A 23,467-nucleotide genomic window follows, 5' to 3' on the forward strand; every position below is an offset into this window, starting at 1 on the left:
TCTAATCTCATTTGCCTTTATTTAAGATAAAATAACTGTGGTAGACTTTTACTTTGGGGACCTCCTAATGAACTATGCCACCCAACTTCTACCCCTCTGTATAGTCCCTCCTCACACTGACTTGAGATTTGACCACAAATCTGACTTTGACCACTGGAACATTAGCAAGCAAAATCTTAACAAGTGCTGCAGACTGAGGCTTATCTTAGATGGCTGGCTCTTGGCAGCCCTGAGCTGTCATGTAAGAAGTCAGACTACACGGCTGGAGAGACCATACAAAGGCCACATGAAAGCAGACAAGCCTTAACACCTCATGTAGAGGAAGAGAAGGCTGGCCATTTCAGTGTCCCAGCTGAGTCTAGTCCAGATTTCAGGACGAGGAGAAGAAATAAAACAGCTGTTCTTTGAAGCCAGTAGATTTTTGAGTGATTGTTTGGAGATGTCATCTCTATCTACCCATTTTTGCTCCTTTAAAACTATATTGTATATGCCAGGCTCTAAACTAAACTTTTTTGAGGGTTAGAACTATGTCTTATTCATCTTTTCCTCCTCAGTTCCAGTATAGGTCCCTGGCATACAGCTGGTGCTCGATACATATATGTGACATTATCTTAAAGCCTGATGTTTTCAGAATTTGGTTGAAGTCTGAAACACTCTAGCACTGTCTCACCTACCTTTCCTCATAATTTTCAAATGAGGAAAAATGTAGAGGTCACTTGATCATATATGCCCAATGAGAAGGAATCTGTGGCTCAGAGAGGGAAAGGCACTCACCAGAAGCCACCCTGCCAAGGGTCCCCTCCACCTGGTCTCCTGTCTTCCAAATGCCATGGGGGACTCCAGGGAAGAGCCACCAAGAATTTCCACCCCACAGAGGTAGTCTTAAAAAAAAACAAAAACTTTTTATTTTGTGTTGGGGAATAGCTGATTAACAGTGTTGTGATAGTTTCAGGTGACTAGTGAAGGGACTCAGCCGTACACATAGGTATATCCATTCTCCAGCAAACTCCCCTCCCGACCAGGCTGCCACGTAACGTTGAGCAGAGTTCCCTGTGCTGTACAGGAGGTCCTTGTTGGTTATCCGCCCACTCTTAGCCAGAGGTAGTGTTTACAAAGGCCTTTCTTATTGCAAGATTGTATTAATTTGTGCCTTTCACTCTTGCAGACCTTTCGGGAGATGACAGTACCCTAATCTTAGCGAGGAGATGTGGGAAGGGAAGGTGAGGAAGACCCAGATGTCTGTGTGTGGGAGGGGAGGGGCTCCCCAGGCCTGGATGCCAGCGCTACCAGCCAAGCTATACCCGGCTTCACGCAGAACTCAGCGATCACCACTGCCTGGCGGCATACTGGCCAAGCACAAACCTGCAGCTGCTGTGGTGGCCTTGAACAGTTATATTACTTTGGGGAAAATTTTACAAAATCGTTTTTAATACCATGCAGACTTTGTAACCCAGGCCCAGTTATCTGCGTTCTTTTAGAGCAAATATTCCTGAAATACAATTCAGTGTGGGTGTCTCTCCTGCCCTCACTCAACTTTGGGCCAGAGTGTATCCCTATTAACATTGCCTTGAAAGCTCTGGAAACAGTTCGCAGTGCTCCTCTGTGGTCCCCTCTCTGGTTTTTATTATGTCTCATTTGAACTTCTAGCAAGTCCTTATTTTTCTGAGGTTGTGGGAGCGGGGCAAGAGAAAGGGCGCTAAACTTGGCTGGGGCCGGGGGGAATATTCAGAAGAGTATCCTCGATTGGATCCTAAAGATCCTAAAGCAGTCATTGACCAACTTGGCTGCTCCTTAATCACTCTGGGAGAGATTTTTCAAACGCCCTAAATTATCCCCAGGTGGAAAACTAAAGAGATAAATTTCTCATTCGTCTTCTTACTGTGAAAAAGTTCGGTCCTCAGCGCAGGACCACTGCCCCGAGGGGACCTGGCGTCCTTACACCCTTCACCGCCCGCCGGCACCACAAGGCTCCAGAAAGTCGGCGCGCGCGGCGACGCTACACTCGCGGCGGGGGCGGAGCCCGCTGGGGCGGGGCCTCAGTGGGCGGAGCCTAGGGCCCTGCCCCCGAACGCTACTGGGCGCGCGGGGCGGGCACTGACGTCACTCCCGGCCGGCCGCGGCACATGGGCGGCCGGCTGCGCTGGGCCGGGCGCTGCGCTGGGCCGGGCGCTGCGGGGCCGCCGGCGCGGGGGGCAGCGGCCGCGGCGCGGGAGGGGCGGGGCGGGGCGCGCGGCCTCGCGCTCGCGCTCGCGCCGGGGCGGTGCGGGCTCTCCGCCTTCTGCAGCGCTCTGCATGTTTTTCCTTTCTTTTTCGCAATTTTGAGCGTTGTGCATGACGAGAGGTTCGAGGCAGGTGAGAGCATCCCGCCCGCCGCGGAGGAGCCCGCGGGCACTCGGCGCGCTCCCCGGGGGTCGTCTGCGCTGGGAGCCCGAAAGTTCTTTTGGTTTTGTGTTTTTATGCAGATGTATTTAAAAAGACATAAGTAATTTTTTTTTTTTTTCTTCTCTTGTCTCCACCGCCTTGAAAGCTAATACTTTTGGCAAAGGACGGAGGAAAAAGCTCAGCAACATTTTGGGGGGAGGTTGGAGTTTTTTGGTTTTTTTTTTTTTATTTAAGAAAAAAAAAATTGAGTGCATCGCGATGGAGAAAATGTCCCGACCGCTTCCCCTGAACCCCACCTTTATCCCGCCTCCCTACGGCGTGCTCAGGTCCTTGCTGGAGAACCCGCTGAAGCTCCCCCTTCATCACGAAGACGGTGAGCGCTGCCCTGCTGGCTGCCCCTCTGGGGGCCCCCCGCCCGGGCCGGCACCCCTGGAGCATCCCCCGCTCCCCCACTCCCGGCACCCCGGCCCCGCTTGAATGAAATTGAGGCACTCACCTATCGCCCCACCCCTCCTCCCCCCCATAAGGGAGGGGACGTTTCTGTCGAGGGGACATTCCGGGTTGCTAGTTGAGCGCCGGGGCCCCGGCCGGGCCTTGCGGGTCCTCTCGGGCGGCGCAGGTGGGAGACAGAAGTTGACAGGTCGGCGTCCCCGAGGTCGAGGTGCACCCACACGCGGAGCGAAAGCGCCGGGGCGAGGGGCGCCCCGCTCGCCGGGGAGTGAACCCCAGGGCCGGGCTCCAAGCGGACGGGGGCTTGAGTCAGGGGTCGCACCGCGGAGCCGGAGTATTTGCGATAGTGCTGATCACAGCTCTTAGTTTTAGCGTTTGGAGCTCCCGAGGCGACAGCGGAGACGCGCGTTGTCCCGGGCTGGGTGCTTCAGACCGGGAGATAGGGGCTGGGGTGGGCTGGAGGAGTGGTCCCTGGGCGGGGTGCCGCACCCCCCCACGCGGCCCCCTTCGCCGCGCACTTTCCTGGTAGGAGGGGAGAGCGGGGCAGGCTCAAGTGTAACCGCACCGGAGCCTCCTTTGGCCTGAACCCTTTCTGGGTAAGTCCCAAACCTTCCCCGGGCAACCCTGGCTGGGGCAGGCCCGGAGAGGTCCTGCGTGGAGGCGCCGGATCCAGTTGGTGCCGCCAGGGATTTGTCATTTGGGCTGGCGGGTTTCCTGCCACAGGTATCCCAGGAGCAAATGTGAACTGTGAGGTGAGCCCTGCGGCTCAAGAGTGTAAAGTCTTAAAAGATCCTTTGGCTGCAAGCAGCTGGGGCATATTCGCATTTTTCTTTCCTAGGACAACCTGTTGCATTGCAAGAGCCGAGGGGTTTGTTTCCCAGTCTGCAGAACAGAGCTTCCCTCTTAAATCCCCTTTAAGGAGGGGCACTTGGGAGGAAGGTGCTGCCTGCAGTCTTTTGCATCTGTGGGAGTTTTGAAGTCAGATTCTTGGGAGATGAGACTGTAGAGGATTAGAAGGGATGGCATGGAGGCTGTAGAAGCCAAATTCCTTAATCACAGATTTCACCCGCACTTGAGGACTAGTAGACTTGTCCAAATCCAGAGCGCTGGTTAAAGACCTAATGGGGTGAGGGATACTTGCTGGTAGAAAATAGCTGTACATCTCCATCATAGGTGCTCAGAGGAACCACCTTTTCTGGTAACTGTGCTTTTGACAGGTTCCATACATGTATAATTTTTGAATTCGATCATACCTAAGTGTTTGGGGAAGAGGAGGAAGAAAACACTTTTGTATTTTAAACCACACCAAAACAAGAAACTTCTTTTGTAAAATACAGTGTACCCCAGTGGCTTTAAAAGCAAACACATGTGGGCTAGGAAGTTCTCAGCTTTCCTCTCTGCAATGTGATACATTGGTTAAGCTCCCATAGGCCTCAGAGCCTCCGTTTCTTCATTGTGAATGGAAGTTGTCACTATTTGCAAGTTTATTATGAGATTTTTTGGGGGAGAAACATATAAAAGAACCAGGTATGTTAGTAGGTGCTCAATACAGGGTATCAAAGAAGGGCAGAGAGTCCCTGCTTTACCAAAATTAGCATTACTAATGCACTGGCTTTCTAAATCTGAATGACCTCATATTGTCACTGTAATGAATTTCCTGGAAGATAAATCATGCCTAGTTATTGGCTGTTTTCTTAAAAAATCACAGCAGTTGTATGTAATTGCAGGTGTTATTTTCCCACTGTAGTTTTAAATTATTATTTGTCTCCTTAAATAATGCACTGAGGGCTGTGCTGTGTTGTTTATATCCTAGTCCAGTCTCTAGCCCTGTCCCGAGGACTAGTGCTTTCTTTCCAAAGTAAATAGGAAGATGTCGAAAAACAGGCAGAGATCCATGTCCTGCCTGAACTTTTAACTCTAGATCCACAAGAAACAGCAGCCAGAGAACAGCCCCGGTATGTGTGGAAAGTAGTTTTGTAGCAGAAGCCAAGGAGGAGTGATTAAAAAAAAAAGTGAGACTTTTTCACTGTCTTTTTTAAACTCCAGTATTTTCCCTTGTTTTGCAGCATATAGTAAGGATAAAGACAAGGAAAAGAAGCTGGATGATGAGAGTAATAGCCCGACGGTCCCCCAGTCAGCATTCTTGGGGCCCACCTTATGGGACAAAACCCTTCCCTATGACGGAGATACCTTCCAATTGGAATACATGGACCTGGAGGAGTTTTTGTCGGAAAATGGCATTCCCCCCAGCCCGTCTCAGCATGACCACAGCCCCCACCCTCCGGGGCTGCAGCCGACCTCCTCAGCGGCCCCTTCCGTCATGGACCTCAGCAGTCGGGCCTCCGCACCCATTCACCCTGGCATCCCACCCCCAAACTGTGTGCAGAGCCCCATGCGACCAGGTAAACTCCCAGATGGTTCTGCCTTCCCGTGGGGAGGAGGGGAGCAAAGGGGGAGGACAGAGCTGACATGAACGTCTTGATCCTCCGGGGTGCATCTGAAAAGGGGAGCCTTGGATTTCAGCCACGGTAGTGGTTGTCCCATTTCAGCGAGCGCATCACCCAGAGAGTCTGCTAAAGGCTGACTCGATGGAACCTACTCCCAGAAATTCTGACGTTTCAGGTCTGGCTGAGGCCTGGAATATGCATTTTTATCCAGCCCCAGTGGGGATTCTAATGCAGCTGATCCAAGGACTGCAGTATGAGGAAAGCCAACCTGTGGTTAATGATTCAGATAATTTAGGCCCCTGTCTCAACTCCCGTCTTTTCCTCCTTCCCCAAGTACTCAGATAACAGGACCTTGCTGAATGATTTGGGTGGACTGTCTGTATAATGCTGTGGTTTACCTGTATTCATTGTTTTTTCGGCCTGAAGGGGAGCAAGATGTGAGAGAGGGGTGGGGAGCAGGTATCTTTTTCATCCATTTCATCTTGTGTTGTCAGTTGAGAAACTGAGTCTTAAAGTAGTTTTCACCTTAAGCATGACTTAGTCTTCTTCAGCATCAGATCCTGTCTTTCTCTTCACCATTCCTACCAAATTGTTCTTTTTTTTTCTTTTCACTTTCATCTGTTCACCACACGTAATCCACTTTTATCAAAACCTACAAGGCTGGCTTTAAACGGTGTTGAAATATTGCACAAAAACGTTACCTGAAATGACCGGTACTTCAAAACCCACCCACAAACGCTCAGATGTAAACACAAGTGAGGGCGCTCTGTCTCCGTGCGTTTAGCCCCCTGTCGTACAAAACACACAGGAAGAAAAGCCGTTTCATGTGCACAGGTAACCGGGAACAAAGATGCAGGGGATAAATTGTCGGGAAGGTCACCGAGCCAGGGGCCTTAGCTGCGGGGAGGCCAGAAAGCAGGACAGTGGGAGACTTGGGCCGGAGATCATTCCCGAATCTGTGTCCTCGGCTCCTGTAGAATTTCTGTGGCACACAGAGCGAGATGAAAATGAAAGGAAGCGGTGCAGAGGAGGAAGAGAATGCCTCTGCCTCGAAATTTAAGTATTGGAGTTAAAGCTCTCCCATCCAGTGTCTCTGTGCAGCCCCTTCTTCGAAACCCACTTTGAATTATAGCTTCCAGGGTGCTGCCTGGAACAGCATGAAATCTTAGCCCCTGCTCCCCACCGGGGGCCACAGAAGCTTATGGAGACACTCCTTTCATGTGAGCCTGACCCCCTGTTACTTAGGACATACAGGGGCGTTCTCCCAGCAACAGACTACAGAATAAATAATCATCAGAGCGAGAAGAGAGTCAGGAGGAAGGGCACAGAGGCCCGGTGAGAAGGCTTAGCTGTCCCTCTGTCATCTGCTCACAGCAGTGGGACTTTACAAAGTGCTGCAGCCTTTCTGGGCCTCGGTTTCCCTTTTGTGCTGGAGGGTATCATTTCTGTTCGATTGGGTCATTGTGAAAATTAGAGATCATGTGTCTAAGAGGTCAGATGACTAGCGCTAGATATTTCTTAATGAGAGCAGTTATGATCATTATTCTGTTCGTGTCAGGTTCCATCATTTCTTCCAATGCTTGTCTTCTGAAATACCTTCATAGAGTAACTAGGTACAGTGTATAACCCTTTGTTATGTAGAGAAATGTTAGGAGATTTTGACCAATAGTTTTTGGCTTGCAGTGTTCTAAGCCTAACACTTGCACTCAGTTGACAAGTTATTTCTCAGTCCTCTGTTCATGTATAGGATGTGTGTCATGTCAGAAATACTGCATTTTTCTCCCCAAAAGGCATGCTGATTGTCGGGTCCCCACCCTCAGGTTCCTACTGAAAAATCAAGAATTGGGATTTTGGAGCTTGAAAGTCATTTGAATCAATATTGATCAATGACTTTCAGAAACTTGTGATGCCCTCCTCAAACTTGCAGTCCATAATAAAGGACTCCTGCTTTCGGTTGGCTGTCATTTTGTTAGGTTGTGGAGTTAAAGATGCTTGGATCAAAGGGTGCCCTGGGCATGTAAGTTCTTCACTTACATGCCTTTTCTCATAATGGAAGCACACTTCATAAATAATACTCTTCAGTTCATTTAAACTCAATGATATTCCTGACAACAAATGGAAAATAAGTTAGAGCTCTTCTTGAAATACCCAGGGCAGATAAAATAACACTGCTGTTCTTACAGAGGTGATAATGCAAGGTAAATTCTAGGGAATGTGGAACTGATGGATGGTATATCACAGGCTAACCTGAAAAAGGAGAAAGTCTTTCATGATTCTGTGTAATCACAGTGGTGACCCGAATAGAAATACCAAGTAAACCTTGAGGAAAACAAATCCTGAGAAGGGAAGAGCACAGAGGTGGCAGTGAACATTCTGGGAACTACAGAATCTCAGTCTGGAGCACGATTTCTCAGCTTTGGCACTCTTACGTTTCAGCTCAGTCTTTGCTGTAAGGGCTGCCCTGTGCTTTGTGGGATGTTTAAGGGCATCCCTGCCCTCTCTTCCATAGAAGCCAGTAAATCCTCCCCACCCCAACCTGTGTGACCAGTAAAAATGTCTCGGGTTACTGCCAAATGTCCCCAGAGGGCAAAATCACCCCCTCCCTCTCCCCACCCCCACCCCGCCCCAGAACTACTGATCTCAACTTGCGATTTGAACGGCCACATCTGGGCTTAATTCAGGATCCTGTCACACACACGGATGCTTTATACCTCCTGTAATGCGTTATGGCAAAACTTTTGAAGCAGTCAGGAGACCTTAAGTTGCTAAGAAGAAATATAACATTAATAAGAGCATAGTTATCCACTTTTGGTTAATAAAACTAAGACATCAGGCTAATCAGGAGATAATTGCAAAGCAATTTTGTTAAACATTTGTTTTCTACTCTCTGCTCAGCATGCATCTTTTGAGTTATACTTGGTATCATTGTACCATTAGTGTTACCTGTGTGGCTGAAGGGAAGTGAAAGAGATGACAAATTATGCATTTCTAGGTTTACCCCAAGTGTGTCTTAGAATGACAAGGTGAGTGTTCCTGTGAATTCTCTTACTGTTTACCCTGACTGCCCTCCAAGCCCTCTCCTATTTTATACACCCTGTCTGTTCAAAGAATGAGTTAAATATCTGAATACAGTTTTCCTTGAAGAAATAACCCAGGGATCCGCTGAAGCCTCCTCTGGCAGTGGGGGTTATTGCTATGCTTTCTGGGCTGACATCTTAATCAGGAGCAGTGGTGGTTCCCGGATGCATCGGCAGGGGCTTCTCAGGCATTTGAGGTGCAGCTTCCTGGATATTCCTGAGCCCACAGGGATGGCAGGAGTTGTCCTGAGCACTTCAATGTTTGCATGTCAGATGCTATCAGAGGCGGTGCCCAGGAGTGCTTTCCTGGAGGTATGTGCTGCATTCTGGAAAAAAGAAGAATCAGTTTGCCCTGAGAATTGAGTGATTGCTTTAAGGACAGCAGTCCCTTTAGGGAAAGTCATCTATAGCAGACAAAGGCAGAGTTATTTTTAAATCACATGCTTGTAAAGCCAGAATTGAAATTGTTTCCTCTGGTGGTTTTTCTTTGAATAGCTTGGAGGTGTCCTACCACCATTAAACCCATATTCAGCTGAGAATTACAAAGCCTCTCTTTCCAGTTCTGAGAACGATCTGGGTTGTGGTGAAGGCTGGTTATGGAGTAAAGTGAGAACCCTTCTGTGTGGGGGTGTGTGTGGAAAGAAGAGGGTGGGGGGGTCGGGGAGACCCCACTGGAGCTTGGCAGGATGGAATCAGCGTTGTGTGTGCTCTGTTCTCCTCTTGTAATGAGGTTTTGATGTGGAAGGGAAGTGCCATGGGATCCGAATCGTGATGCCGGGGAGTTCTGTGCTGGGGGCTCTGAGATTAAGAGGGGTCCTGCTGAAGCAACAGAGTTCTTTGGGCTTTTCTGACACTGTGAGACGAAGCTTCGATTTCTCCCTGCCCTTAAGGGCGTGCAGTTCATGTACCTTCCCGTCCCGCGTGCTGGTCACGTCTGCGGGTTGGGAGCGCTCTGAGGTGAGGTGCACTGTGCCCCGCGCGTCTTGGGAATACTTTCCATTCATCAGGATCAAGGAGGCCTTAAGGGGAGAGCGTCAGCTTTGTCCTCGAAGCGGGCAGACTTTTTTTGGTTTCAGTTTCTTGTACGAGTTCATCTTCTCCACCACACCCTGCAGAGGACAGGCTTGCCCTGCTCTCTTGGCTTTGCCGTCTCTAACGTTCCCAGGACTGCACATCTTCTGGCAAGAGGTGTTTCTGGATAGGGGTGCACAGTGAGGGTGACGAGGTGCTTAAGAGCATCAGCTCTGGGCCCAGGGACTTGTGTTCACAACCTGGACGTATGCTGGCGTGCTGTGTAACTTTGGGTCCACTTCCTGACCTCTTTAAGCCTTGGTTTTCCCAGCGGGAGATGGACACTGGACATAGTCCCCCTCCCATGGGGTGTTAGCGGGCTGTGTGACACACGCCTCCGCAAGCTGGGAGCTGAAGGGATGTCATGGCTTGCCAGCAGGGAAAGGAACGGCCTGTTCCCAACCCCAGTCTCCATTGAGGGATTTGTTTCATCCAGCACCCTTCCCACTGCAAAACTAGGACGTGCGGTGTTTTGTGGTCCCCCCCACAGCAGGCCCTATACCCTGGAGGCTGCCTGACTTTTTGGCCTCATTCTGGATTAGAACAAGCCACTTCCCTGATGTTACCCCAGCAGTTTCTGGGTTCTCACCTCATGTCCTCCAGTGTAGACACAGCTGCTTGCCAGGTGCCCAGCCCCCAGCTCCCTCCCGCGTGAGCCCCGACCCTGGCTGCCTGCCCAAGCGCTCTGTGTGCCCCAGGCACGTGGCTGTGCCCCGCGGAGCTCGCCCAGCCCTGGGTGGCGAGCTGGCCGCCTGCCACCCTCCCGCCCCCACCCTCGCTTCCCTTCCCAGGCACGCCACTGCGAGCGCAGTGAGCCATCGTAATCCTGACCCTGGCACGAGAAGGCCGAGCTCCGGAGGGCCGTTCCCATGCCAGGGAAGCCTGCTCTGCCCCACATCCTAGCCAGACCCCAAGTGCCCAGCTGCCCAGAGGCGCTGTCTTCTCTGTGCCGCTGCGGTGGGCAGGCTTCCTGCAGGCCGGCTCCTGCCAAGGAGCTTGGCAGAGGCTTTTCAGTTCAGCCCGGTGTCTACCAGATGAGAAAAATAGCAGTGTAAAGACAGAACTAGGTAGAGCAGAAGAACAGGGTGGGGGAGGTGGGAAGGAGGGGGCCGTGATAACATCCTGGTGCGGAGAGCCAGAGGGTGACAGACAACAGTGATTTATTGGGTTTCGCAGAAGCCTCCCCGCCAACCATTGCTAATCACTTGTACCCAGGAATCATTTTTTATGTCTCAGCAGTGAAGATGGAGGGAAGCAAAAGGGTGGCAGGGGAAGCATTAAGATGGAAGAAGCTTTGGAAGAGAATAAATGAGAGAGGGACGGGGAGGTGCAGGGCCTGCATTTGGTTCTATAATGGGGAGGGCCGAGAATATTGGTGCCAGGTCATATCCCACTTTATTATACTGTTTGGTGTTCCCCCAGCATGTGTCTTAACCTGAAACCACTCAACCACTGTTTTGGAATAAACTGAAACGTGCTTCCAACCTAGGTGCTTGCTGGCTCACCGTTCAGATGTCCATCAGGGTGACCTGTGTTTGATACGCAGGTCATCCAAGCAGCGTGTCACTCTTGTAGGGCACAGGATCCCACAAAAACACACACCTGGTGTAAATCCCGTCCCTGCCACACTCACCCATGCTCTTGGACACATCCTTTAAATGGTGTGAGCGTTGCATTTCCCATCTGGAACTTCGGAGAAATCCCTGGACCTGCCTCCTAAGCTGTTGAAGGATTGCTGGAGAATACTTGGCACAGTGATGAGCCCACAGCAAGGGCCCAGTCACAGCTGCTCTGAGGGCTTCCTCATTCCCGTCTGGTCTCATCTCTCATAGGAGGACCTCATCTCTCGTTGGGTTCCTGGGGAGTCTCCACACTTCTCCCTTCCTGGCCAGTTAAGGCCTCTGGAGTTGGCGTTTCTCCTTTGCTTCTCTGCTGAGTCTTGCTCACCCGCTTCTTCACCTCTGAGTTTTAATTAACCTTGGATCGCTAACTGTAGCCTTTATTCAGTCCTCCTTGCTCATGAGATTAAAAAAAAAAAAAATCAGACAAGCAAAATGTAGCCCAAAGAAGTTCTTGAGTAGAGGATTTCTCCGTGACATATATGGCTAGTAAATCAATCAGTCAATCAGTTGATGTTACTATTGTGAATTTTTACTAATAGGCAAGAATCCCACTTGAAGGAAATACAGTGAACTCAGGGGTAAAGAAACCATACAGGCATGTTAGGGCGCTAGGAAAGGAGGAAAGTCTAGTCCATCCTTCTGCTTACCAGCAGGACTTTCCAAAAGCATTCCAGAATAATTCCTCCTCCCCCCCAGAGGTCCTTTAATGGAGAAATCTTGACTCTTTTCACACATTTATCTTCTTATCTGCAAAGTAACATCTTTGTTGGGTTGATGTGAGGTTTCTGATGTCCGTGAAAGCCAGCGTGGCACCTCCCATAGTAAGCAACCCTGACCCGATCAGTCCCATCACTTTCCACTTGTCAACAGTGGGAAGACGAGGAGGCAACAGAGGAAGCCGTCAGAGCTGGGGGCACGTGGGTGATCCCCAGCAATAGCATCAGCTGTGGATTTGTGCTTCCTCCTGGGGAAGACAGACAAGGGTATGATCGAGCTGCTTGTCTCAAGGAGATGGGAGTTCAGCAGGGAAGATGGAGCATTTAGGTAAAACCATGAGTGACGGAACAAGCTAGCATGTTCCAGGCCAAAGGATGAGTCCATGGAGGCCTCCCGTATCTACTGAAAGAGGAGGGTGGAAGAGTCAGCCCAAAAATGAGTAATAAAACCTCTGAAAATTAATGCGGGGGCAGTGCCAAAGTCAGTCAGGGATGCCAGGTCTCAGGGAAGCAGCCGCTGCCTGGGGCGGGAGGGCCTGGGGGTGGTGCTTCTTGGGGAGTCAGGCCTTCCTGGGTCTTGTGCGTGATGGAGGAGCTGGGATGGACAGCAGCAATGGTGTGGTGGAGCGTGGAGGCGGGAACGCCCGTGGGTGTCCAGGGAGCAGGGTGTCGATCCAGTTCGGCTGGTGCAGAAAACTCACACGAAGGAGGCAGGAGCATGAGTCTGCAGAGGCAGGTGCCAGCCAGGCTGGCAGCTTCATGAACGCCAGGCTCCTGAGCTTGAACTTGGTCCAGGAGGCAGTGGGGAGCCATTGAAGGTTTCTGAGCAGGGAAGCGGCATGTGGATGTTTCCGCTTGGGTTCAAGGTTGGATTTGAAACATTTTTAGATACTTCACAACAGTTTCCTCTGGCAAACCGGGACTTCCTTATTTTTCTTGTTTGGAAAATAAACACTCTTCCTTGAACATCAAACAGCTTTTCAAAACACAATGTTCTAATGATCTAGAGAAAGTGATTCAAAAACACAGGGTTTAAGTTTCACTTATAAAGCCCATAATTTTGATGATTGGGGGAAACCCTCTTTGGCAAGAAAAGAGTTTGAGGGATGTGAATGGTTCAGAATTTAGAAGTCCAAAAGCAGACCTGATCTCACAGAAGCAGACAAACCCAATCTATTAACATTCATGACTTTAAAATGTCTCTATGTTATAAAACTTACTGGGTTTGCAAACAAGTATGTTAAACCTCTTTCTATGAGTGTAGGTTTTTGTTTGTGCCTTTGTGTGTGTGTGTATATGTGATTGTGAGAGAGGGAGGGAAGGACCCAGTGATACAAATAGTACTTGATTATAAGGATTACCTGCAGCAGTAATATCAGGCTAAAACACTTAGGCGAGCGTTTGGCCAGCTTAGTAATTTTACTCCTGAGAGACAAAGGAATCCTTGTTGCAGTTGTGTATTCTTGAGTCCTGACCTTGTGTTTGTGGCTCCCTTCTTCCCTGAAGACCGGAATTAATTGCATGTCATGCAGAGATCGGGTGGTTGGGGGTTGGGTGGGGGTTGTGCCGAATTGCTGCTGGAGGAAAAGGAATTTGTGGGAGCAGACAGGCTCTGGGGGAGGGAAGGGGGCTGCTGAACAGCACCTGCGTGAAGTAGCTCGCTCAGGTACCCCTGAAGTGTTCTCTGAGATCAAGCTAAGATTACAGAAAGCAGGAGGAGTTGCCATAACCCAAATCAGTTCACTTAAGGGAAAAAAAAAAACAAACGCAGTGAATGTGTGCAATTTCACCTCCAGCTATGTACAGTAGACAATTGCAGGAGTGTTGGCAGAATCAAGCATCTGTTGGGGAAAAACTATACAGTACTTGTTTCTGTTAAATTGGCTTCTGGTGGATACACACTCCATGACTTACTATGAAAATTCCAAAAATGTTTTCCTTCCTTTCTGACTTTAACAAGTATTGTCACTGTCTCAAGTTCCTAGCCATCCAGCTCATAGTGGGAATCCAGTCTCATTGTCTGTCCTGAAAAATGGCAGTTCCATTGTCAGACAGATCTCCTAAAAGTTTTGTTTTTAGAAGTTTAATATAGGGTTTTTTTTTTTTTCCATTAATGATTTTTGGAAGAATGCTTTGGAATTTGGGGTCTTGTAATAAGAGACGGCTTGTGGCTAATTAAGCCCCTTTCTGTCTCAAATCTTGCCCGGGAGACCCTAGATTCCTAAAAACAATGAGCACATGCTGCTGCAGAAAGATGCTCCAGGGAGCTGCAACACTAAATCATCTGTGACAAAATGTTCTCTTAGACAGTGGGATTGCATAAATGGCTCAGCAGAAATAAGCGCCTTGGCAGAAGCTTCTTGAGTGGGAAACAGCAGTGCTTTCTTCTGTAACTGGCTCTGGGTAACAGTCTGCTGGGAGGTCCTTGCTGGGGAACCCACGCATGGGCCGTGGAGTAGAGAAGGAAAGCTTCCCTGCCGCTCTGTAAGTGTTTTCGCACTTAATGGAAAGAGTTAAGTGAGACTGGCCATTCAGGCCCAGTAAATGCCTCCTGAATTGAATGGCAGAGTGAAGGTTTGTTTGGCGAGGGATGCCACCAGGCCCTGGCCAATGGGAATCAAGGCTGTAAACCAGATGAACAAGATCATCTAGATAGGCAGTAATCAGATTACCCAGAACAGATACTTCAATGCCCCAAGACAGGAAGAGTTCTTCTAAGGAGAGTGGCAAAGAGTCAAACTCTGTCTGCCCAAAGGATTGATCAGAAGACTTAGTTCACTTTAGAATGGATTTATTGTGCTATGGGTTTAGTTAGAATCACGGAAGGAGATTATGGAGGCTTTTACTAGAGAGAACTTTTAAAATAGGATGGAGATCTCATATCCAGTTCGAATATGCCAAATGCCACTGAAAGATTTATGGAAGAAAGAGTAAATAATATAAAATGTAAAGATAGAAATAAAGCCTTGATAGAGTTTCTGAGGATAGGAAAAGGAAAATTTGTAGAACTGACTTCATAGGAATTTGGTAGAACTCATTTCATCATGATTGATTTCTTTTTATTAATATGCTTTCCAGGGGAGTTGTGGGTTTTTTCCCCTCATAGAATCTAAAGTATGTTTATTTCAAATGACCAGTAACACCTGAATGATTTTTTAAATGATATTTATATTCAGGTCAAAAATATGTTTAGCATTGTAAATGAAGTTAACCCAGACATATCAGGTCTCCTAGTGATATTTAGTTATTGGATTCCTTAGACGTTTAAAGGTAAAAGATGCGAAGTTTCAGTATTACAAAAATTAAGTGTAAAGAAGCAATTTGAGTGTACTTACATTCTACTTATTTCTCTTTTTATCCTCAAGCTTACTTGGCAGTAACATTGCATTGATTCACATTTTGTGATCATTTGATCTTGCATCGATCAAACTTAAATCTGGATCTTTGTGTTCTTTGTAAAGATATTACCAAACAAATTAATTATGCAAATAGAATTTTAGAAGGCACATTGAACTTATTTGAGTACTAAACAGGCTTTAAAGGCCTTCTCTGTGTCTATACATCCACGTTCTTAACCACAGCATGTATCAGCAAGGAGTAAAGGAATTTCTTCTCATCCAGCTGCGTCAGTACTTCAGGTTAGTGTGACCAGCAAGCTGTGGCAGTTTGTCTGTCTGCCCTCCCCCACCTTGTCCCCATCTACTAAAGTTTCATCTTTGTAAGCTTACATTTTCATATAAGTGCATGGAACCAAACGAGCATTTTTGTTCATTTTCATCCCATCAGAGAGGATGTTGTGCAAGAGTGGTGTTTTCCCCGAGGATTTTCCTCATGAACTCATCACCTGCTGGAGCAGACTCCTCTCCTTCTTCCCTTCCCCTCACTGGTGGGCAGCACAGTGTGGTTATAATTCCTGTCTTGGTTTAGATCTTCGAGCCAAGATGGACCCGCTCTCTAACTCTTCTGCCTTTGTTTTCTCCTCTGTAAGTGGGGATGGCGAACACCCGCTTGAGCTTCAGCGGATTCCTGGAGGAGTAAACGAGATGCTCTGTGGAAAAAGTGGTCAGTCTGAATGGTAGCCGTCGCCACTTTCATTTGCTCTACAATGACGGGTTTTCTCTTTTCCTACTTCCATCGTCATCTGTGGACACTTACGTGGGAACGGGTTTTGTGCTGCAGCAATCATGGCCAGCAGTGATTGCTGTAGCCATGCTCTCTGCCTCTTGTACGGAGAAAAGGGTGATGGAGAGGCCGAGCTGGGAGCGTCCTCTGTACTGACCTCAGTGAGCAGATATCCAGCCCCCGCACCCCGACAACCCTGTTTGTGGTTCTGTAACAGTACATGCTGTCTTTCTCGGGCAGCACTGTGTCTTCTGTCTCCACCCTCCTTGCCATCCTCTGACTCTGTGCCTGGAAGACCCAGAGAGACTAACGGGGGAAATGGGACAATTCATTTCTCTTCGTGCTCTCAAGCTTTTCCAGTGTGTTACAGGGTTGGGGACTGGGCTTCTTCTTTCTCCTTTCTGGTGACACCTTTGGGTCATGGACTGGAAGACTGGCCGTGGCCCTGCTGTGGGCAGCGGGGTGTGGAGCAGAGTGAGACCGTGGGCTTCCATGGTAAAAATCCCCAGCTTTCTGCTCCCCTGGTGCACATCTCGCAAACATTTTCTTAACCCTCCCTTCAAGATAAAAACATGGCAGAGGATGCCTCCAGAGAGGGCAGATAGAGCCTTCTGTCAGAGTAGAATGGAAACCAAGGAAACAGAAGTAAATGATTTGGAAGAAATGTGTGAAAATAGTTTTTACACAAAGGGGTGAACTAGAAGTCAATTAACTTAAGACTCGGGATTGACCTGTTATGACCGTCTTTCAGCCAGATTAGAGATCTGGCCCTCTTGGTGTGGGTCTTCATACAGTACAGAGGGCACTGTACACATCGGTGTGGCAGGATAAGCCTTTTCAAGGCACAACAGTCCTGTCTTAAGGATGGTGAAGTACATCAGCATCAACCTAGGCAAGACTTCCCTCTTGGGAGGGGAGTTTGATTTCAGGGAAAGCTCCCTCAGCCTGATTTCACATCCAATCACACACCTCTGAGCTTTTATAAAAGACTAGACACCATGCTCCTAAGTTTGAATGAACTAAACGCTATGACATCATGGCTGTACTCATTATGTGTTCAGGCCAGGATGGTGCTGAGCATTTAGTGTAAGGGTCGTAGGAAATCAAGTCACGTTAGAAATGAAATTGGTTTCTGGAATTTACTCTGCTCCCAGGAGCATTGACTCTTGTGGATCCATTGCCAAAGCACGTTTTCTCTTTTCTTCATCCGTCTTTCCATTCTGATTACAAGCTGCTTAAAAATAAATGTAGGCCTATCTCAGTAGCCCAAAACCATGGAGATCAGGATTAAATAATTTTAAGGCAGAAATAACAAGCTTTGATTAAGACGTTCAGAAAAACACGGTCCTAATAGCATCTGCACATTCCTTTTGGATCCTTCAGACACTGAACTAAGCGGGAGCCCAAGAAGCCGTGACACCCTGGGCAGATCACTTAAACTCTGAGCCCTGTTTTCGCGTCTGGAACATTGCAGTCTTATTTCATAGGAATGCTGTGAGGGTTGAGTGACATTAAATGGGCTAATTGGTGAACAGATCTGGAGAGTTGTCCCTCACTGTTAACTCAGAGTGAGAATCTAGTATTAAAGCGCCACTTTGAGGCTCACTGTTAGATTTCTGAGTTGCTAGGCTGAGTCTTTGCAAGCCTCCTGATGCGTCTTTAGATACACTAACAGATCTAGTATCTGGTTTTAGCTGTGCCAAGACCACCCTCTCTTGGTTTATCAGCCTCTCTTGGTTTCACCTCTTCATTTGTAAGATGGGAGTAATCTATGTTTTTCTAACTTACAAATAAATATAAGATAGCCAATTAGAAAACTGACCAAATTAAACTCAAATCAAAGTGTAAGTTCTGCGAGTGTTATTGTTTCCCTTGGGTTTTAAGTGGCAAAGGGGAAAATACATAGCAATAATTGCAGGGCAGGCCATTTACAAAACACTGAGTTTGGAATCAGCTAATCTAGGTTCTGGCTTCCCAGGGGGCGCTCGTGGTAAAGAAGCCACTTGCCAATGCAGGAGACATAAGAGACACAGGTTCAGTCCCTGAGTTGGGTAGATCCCCTGGAGAAGGACATGGCGGCCCACTCCAGTATTCTTGCCTGGAGAACCCCACGGAGAGAGGAGCCTGGCAGGCTGCAGTCCATGGGGTTGCAGAGAGTCAGACATGACTGAGTGAGTTTGCACACACACTCGCAATCCAGGCTCCAGGCCTGGTCTGCACCGACGGGTGGTGTGTCTCTGGACAGGTCACTGAATCTCTGAAGGCCTCAGTTTTCTTATCTATCAAACACAGGTGCTATTTTAAGCTCCATGACCCTGAATTATAAGGTTATTATGAACTAAAAGACTAATATTCAACTTTTGTTGCAAAAAATGTAAATTTTCTTGGGGTGATGGTACCACTCCTAAGCTGGTCAGTAGATTGAGAGTCTGATGTTCTGCCACTCATAAAGGATGACAGCATTCAAAAAGTAAAACTGAAAAGCAAAAGATATTTGACACCATTTGGGGTGGGTGGGGGGAAGGCAGCAGCATTAAAGCTCTTTACTACCTAAAATTTGGTCTTCATCCCATTCTGAATGGGAACTACTGACTTCTCTCTGGTGTTCAGCATTCCAGAATAACCCTGAAAGCAAGTTTTCTGGCTGAAATCACTGCTCCAAGGGTTAGAGTTTTTTTTTTTTTTTAAGTGGTGTTTTATTAGCCAGAGAAATAATTTTTAAAAAAGAGAAGCAGGAAAACCCCAAGGCCCACAGCTAGCTCTGATGGAACTTCTCTGGAGGGCTGCGGCCTGTTGTGCCCTGGCCTGCCCCTCTGGGTGGCCGGGTTTTTGTGTGAAGGAACTTCCCATGCAAGCCGGTTTCTCCCCAGCCATTTTTGATGGATTAGGAGGTACCTGGAATGTCTTGAAAGACTGAAACTTGGTCTGGGCTCAGTGGAAAGAGCTCTGTGATGGATTAGGGATGTCTGCTCTGAGCGGAGGTAGGACCTTGTTTGTGCCGGGTCTTTGCTGTCCCAACTGAGCCGGGTGGGAGGATCCTCTGGGACTTGTCCTTCCAGTGGGAAGAAGGTCAAGGACTTCCGCCAGTGCTGTTCCTGGTGTCCTGGGAAAGTGCTTATCCAAGTCCCTGGCAGGTACTGTTCCGCTCTCAGCAGGAGTCTTCCTCCGGTTAGTGTCGCAGGATGGAAGCAGGGAAATCTGTTGATTCTGTACCATGGTCACAGGACCGGTGTTGAGGGTGGAAGGAAGCTGTCATTCCAGCGGTCACCATCAGATTCTCATGGAAACTTCAGCACGCAGACCAGGGCACTCGCCTTCCCGCAGGGCAGCCGCGCACCGCGGAGCCCTGCAGACTGTGGCGGCGGAAACCCAGCCCTCAGAAGGACCGGGAGGCTGGGCCCTCGGGACACTGCACACTGTGATTCTTGACGTTTAAAACAGAAGTTCTGTTACCTGAAAGAGCATTGGAGAATTTACCAACCTGTATAGGTTTGAGGATGACCCTCAGGTATCCATGTTAGCAATTCTGAAGTTGACTTCTCTTCCCCTTCAGAATGTGCTGGATGTTTTTGTACTCTTGATACGCTTTCCTAGCGATGTTTAAACTCTTCAGATTTTCCTTTTTGTAAAGCACACTCAGGGGGAGAGTAGAGTGGTTTTTGCAGCTCCCCCAGTGTGGTTCCCCCAGCCAAATGTCTTGGAGACCTCCTAACTTCCTAACTTTAAATCCATCAGCCACACTGTGCGTGCTTGTGTGTGCTAAGTCACTTCAGTCGTGTCCGACTCTTTGTGACCCTTTGTAGCCCACCAGGCTCCTCTGTCTATGGGATTCTCCAGGCAAGAATACTGGAGTGGGTGGCCATGTCCTCCTCCAAGGGACTTTCCCTACCCAGGGATCAAACCTGCATCTCTTGTGTTTGCTGCATTGGCAGGCAGGTTCTTTACCACTAGCGCCACCTGGGACCACAGGCTCGACCACACTAAAGGATTAATAATAACTGCAACTTATTGAGCACTTACTGAGCACTCCCAGGAGCCAGGGTCGCTGTGTAACAAGGGTCAGTTGCAGGAGTGAATGGGGCCGCGCGTGAAGTGGGCTCGAGGTTGAACATTGTCTTTTGAGAAGTGACAGGTTCACTGAACGTGGACCTGACTTCCTCTGCTACTGTGGTTTCCTGCCGTTTCCAGTGACTGCACTTGGGCTGTGCCTACGATTAACTTTCAATTATCCTGAGGCCGATAAACCAGTTTGCAGATTAACCAAGGTGAAGGCTCACCTGGGCCTGGGAGGTACTCATCAATTCAGCTGCCCCACAATTAGCTGGTTCTGGTTGACTGCATACCCTGTGGTCCAGGAGCCTGAGGGCTGGGCTGCTGCAGGGGAGGAGAGCTAAGTGCCAGTGTCTTCTGGGACCTTCCATCCCTTTCCATCAGAGGAGCCCACAAGCCTGGCAAGTCCTGCAACCTCCAGCACATCCCCTGAGACGTTTGGAAACTCCTGGGGCCCCAGGGCTCTGCCTGTGCCCCCAGTACCTTCCAAGTTGGGGAGATCAAGTTAGCTAGAGGGCACAGTTCCTTTGACAGTCCTGGAGAGGAAGTGATCTACGGTGTTGAAAGAGACTCAGCAAGCAGGGGCCCTAATTCCCCCTTTCCTCCCCGTGAATCCCCCACACATGGTGCCCCCAAACGTGGGTTTGCAGGCTTGAGTCCGTGGGCAGTGGCTACCTCCTGTGGTCAAAGGAGGCTGAGGCCACAGTGGCAGTGAGGCAGGAGTGGCCCACAAAAGCGAGGCGTGTGCCAGCCTGGAGCATACACAGTCTAACCCCGGAGCCAACCTCCTGCCACCCTGGGAGGGATCTCAGTTGTGGGGGAGGAGCCTCGAGTCCAGGGTAAACTCCACATCTTGAGAAAGTGCCCATGAACTTTGGTCTCTGGCCCGTCAAGGAAGAGCAAGCCTTTGCTCAGGACATGCTCGCTGCGCCTCCGTGGATTATCTGATGTTTAAGCAGCTTTCGCGCAGGCGCCTGGCACGACCTTTCACCTCTGACTCGGGGCTCATCCCACACCTGCCCGGCCTGGCCGCCCTGGGCGGTGCAGTCGAGGTTGCCGACCGCTGCAGCCCTCCTCAGCCTGGCCGTGGGTTTCCTCGGGTCCTTCCCTTTGGCTCACGTTTTCCCAGGGCTGCCTGTGTGTACAGTCTAGATATCACATTTTATTAACACAAAGAAATCTGCTCTGGCTGCCTGGCTCTTGCAGTCACATGGAGAGAAATGTGCTCCTTCACTTCGCCAGCCCGCAGCTCTGTGCAGAATCCAGCCGCGGGCTGGGCACCGCGCCAAGCTTACATTTCACTTTGGAACACACTTTCGCATCACTCCTTGGCAGAACATCCACGGCGGCGTCTATTTGGGGAGTGAGTTAGAGAAGTGTTATTTCCCTCTTATGAGTGTCGAGAGATAGGACCTTTAAAGCATGTTTGACTGGTCCCCGTCCCTGACGTCTTAAGGGGGCCCGGGTAATGCGGGGACCCAGCGAAGCATGGCAGCGGCGGGCGGGAGAGGCCTCCTCCAGGTTCCCCTGTTTCCTAAGTCAGTAAACATAGCCAGGACTGCCTGGGACAGAGAAACTCAGGCCAAGGTAATAACATCAAAACCAAAGTCCTGGAACTCTTGAGTAAACTAGTGACCCTCCCAGATAAAACAACTTTGTTGTCCAAATCTTCCTTTCCAAAGATCTAAGACTTTTCAAATGCTGGTCCAAGGCCAGCCATTGAAAGAAAGAGCTTCAGCAAGCCTCCTGGAATGGCAAACACTGTTAAAATAAACAAACGAACCTCTTCCATTCAGTTTTCCCTTACTGGTCTATTTTTATTTCTGCCCCCCCGACCTTGGTACTTAACATTTTGTAATCCCCTCCCTTCTGCACCTCTGCTCCCATCCTCACCTCACTTTTCTCTGGGACTGAGCTCATTGTTTCGCCTTCAGTAACACAAATATCTAATTTCAAAAAGAGGAATTGGGGGAAAGGGGTGGTGTAACCTCCTCTTTTTGGTGTTGGCTCATACACCATTCTTACAGGTGGATACCTAAGCCTGACTTGGGTTTGAAAAGAACTTTGGTTCTGGAATTTTAAACCCTGATTAGGAAAGATCAGAATGGTCAGAACACAGAGATTCATTGGAATCATACTTACCTCTCTTTTCTCAATGAAATTGACCCCTCTTGAAACAAACAAAAAATTGAAAATAAACTCTTTTTTTCCACATTGTGCCAGCCCATACATCCTTTGGGGATTTCCCAAGTGCCAAGTCTTATTCTGATCCCAGTGTTGACTGCCTTGGAATGTTGCTTTTGCTGTCAGTCCCATCTAGCCAAACAGCAACTAATAAAGATTTAAGAAACTTTTTCATCCACAAGATGCATACGGCAGCTGCTGCTTCATAGAACAGAATGCCACGGATCCCCTCCCCCCATGAGAAGGGTGCCCAGAATCTTGGGGACCAGGATGCAGGCTCTCCTGCCAGGCATCTGGACAAGTTTCTCCTTACTCTGCAGAAGGGAGGGGGCAGAAACCCATGCCACCTGTCTCCAAAACCTGAAGGTAATTAGCTTTAAAAATAATGCCAAGTTCTCATGGTGATGGTAGAGGCCTCAGCACAGTGGGGGGTGGAAAGAGGGCCACTTCACAGAGTAAAACTGTTGCAATCACATTAGTCATTTCAGGTGAGGTCAGACAAGGTTATTGGAGAGATGAAAGTTGCCCTGCGGTTTCAAAGAGATCTCCTGAAAGCATTGAGAAATGGTTGAAGTTCAGAATCTTTGTTCTCCTTCCCCTTATAAGCAAGACAGGTTTTTTTTTTAGGGTTTTTTTTTGTCTCTTTTTCCTTTTGGATGGGCAGAAGCTCTGGTGGACGACGGGGATGGTCTGATCTGCAGTCTGGCGGGTGTGTTGTGTGGGTCACCTGCTTTCTACGTTGGCCACGGTGAGTGTGTAAGCTCTTGGCTCGCTGCCATCTGCCACCCAGCAAGATGGCACCTCGAGGCGGCTACCCTCTGCCCTTGCTTGGGGGAGGGTTCAGGGAATGTAACTTGATGATATAATTAACTGATGCAATGCACACTGCTTTTCTTACTGCTTTGAATGGCAGGACACTTGCCACTCAGAATTGACTGTGTTGGGACTTTGAAAATCAGTAGATTAAGTGGCTGGGCCTGGGTTTGACCTAGTCTCGTGCCAATGTGGGTACTTCCGTCCCATGAGAGTTTTGCATAAAACAGGTGGTGGTGTGTTGAACCCCATGTTCCCCAGAGCACTTGTGTGGACTGTACCCCTGCTCATGGGTGTCCAAGAGACAGGGATTGGGCGTTTCTCTCAGGCACTGAAGCCCATGCTTTGCCCCATGGTTGGTGTACGTGCCTCCCCAGTCAGCATTTGTTGAGTGATTGAGACCGCAAAGACGTTACTTTCACCATAAATGGTTTTCCAGGAGCACTTGTGCTCACTTCAATATCTTCGGCAGAATTTGGTTCAAAATGGCAAGTCTGTATGGAAGGTCCGGGGGATGTGATGAGCTCCTTTAG

The 23,467-nt window shown here is 48.9% G+C and overlaps 1 protein-coding gene across 6 annotated transcripts in view; it reads left to right on the forward strand.

The window, feature by feature from the left end:
- The first annotated feature begins 2,211 nt into the window (after positions 1-2,211).
- The window catches only part of HLF (HLF transcription factor, PAR bZIP family member), a 54,157-nt gene continuing 32,901 nt past the window's right edge, over positions 2,212-23,467 (forward strand). The window contains exons 1-3 of one of the 6 annotated variants that reach the window (XM_061390005.1): positions 2,212-2,755; positions 4,899-5,234; positions 22,786-22,869. In XM_061390005.1, the coding sequence (XP_061245989.1) occupies positions 2,641-2,755; positions 4,899-5,234; positions 22,786-22,869 (535 nt within the window). In that variant the 5' untranslated portion in view covers positions 2,212-2,640. Of the gene's footprint in view, positions 2,756-2,836; positions 3,023-4,898; positions 5,235-22,785; positions 22,870-23,467 lie in introns of those variants that run through there. The other 5 variants (XM_061390008.1, XM_061390004.1, XM_061390007.1 and 2 more) reach the window with 5 other exon arrangements.

Source organism: Bos javanicus, chromosome 19, assembly GCF_032452875.1.
Source record: "Bos javanicus breed banteng chromosome 19, ARS-OSU_banteng_1.0, whole genome shotgun sequence".
Classification (NCBI taxonomy): domain Eukaryota; kingdom Metazoa; phylum Chordata; class Mammalia; order Artiodactyla; family Bovidae; genus Bos; species Bos javanicus.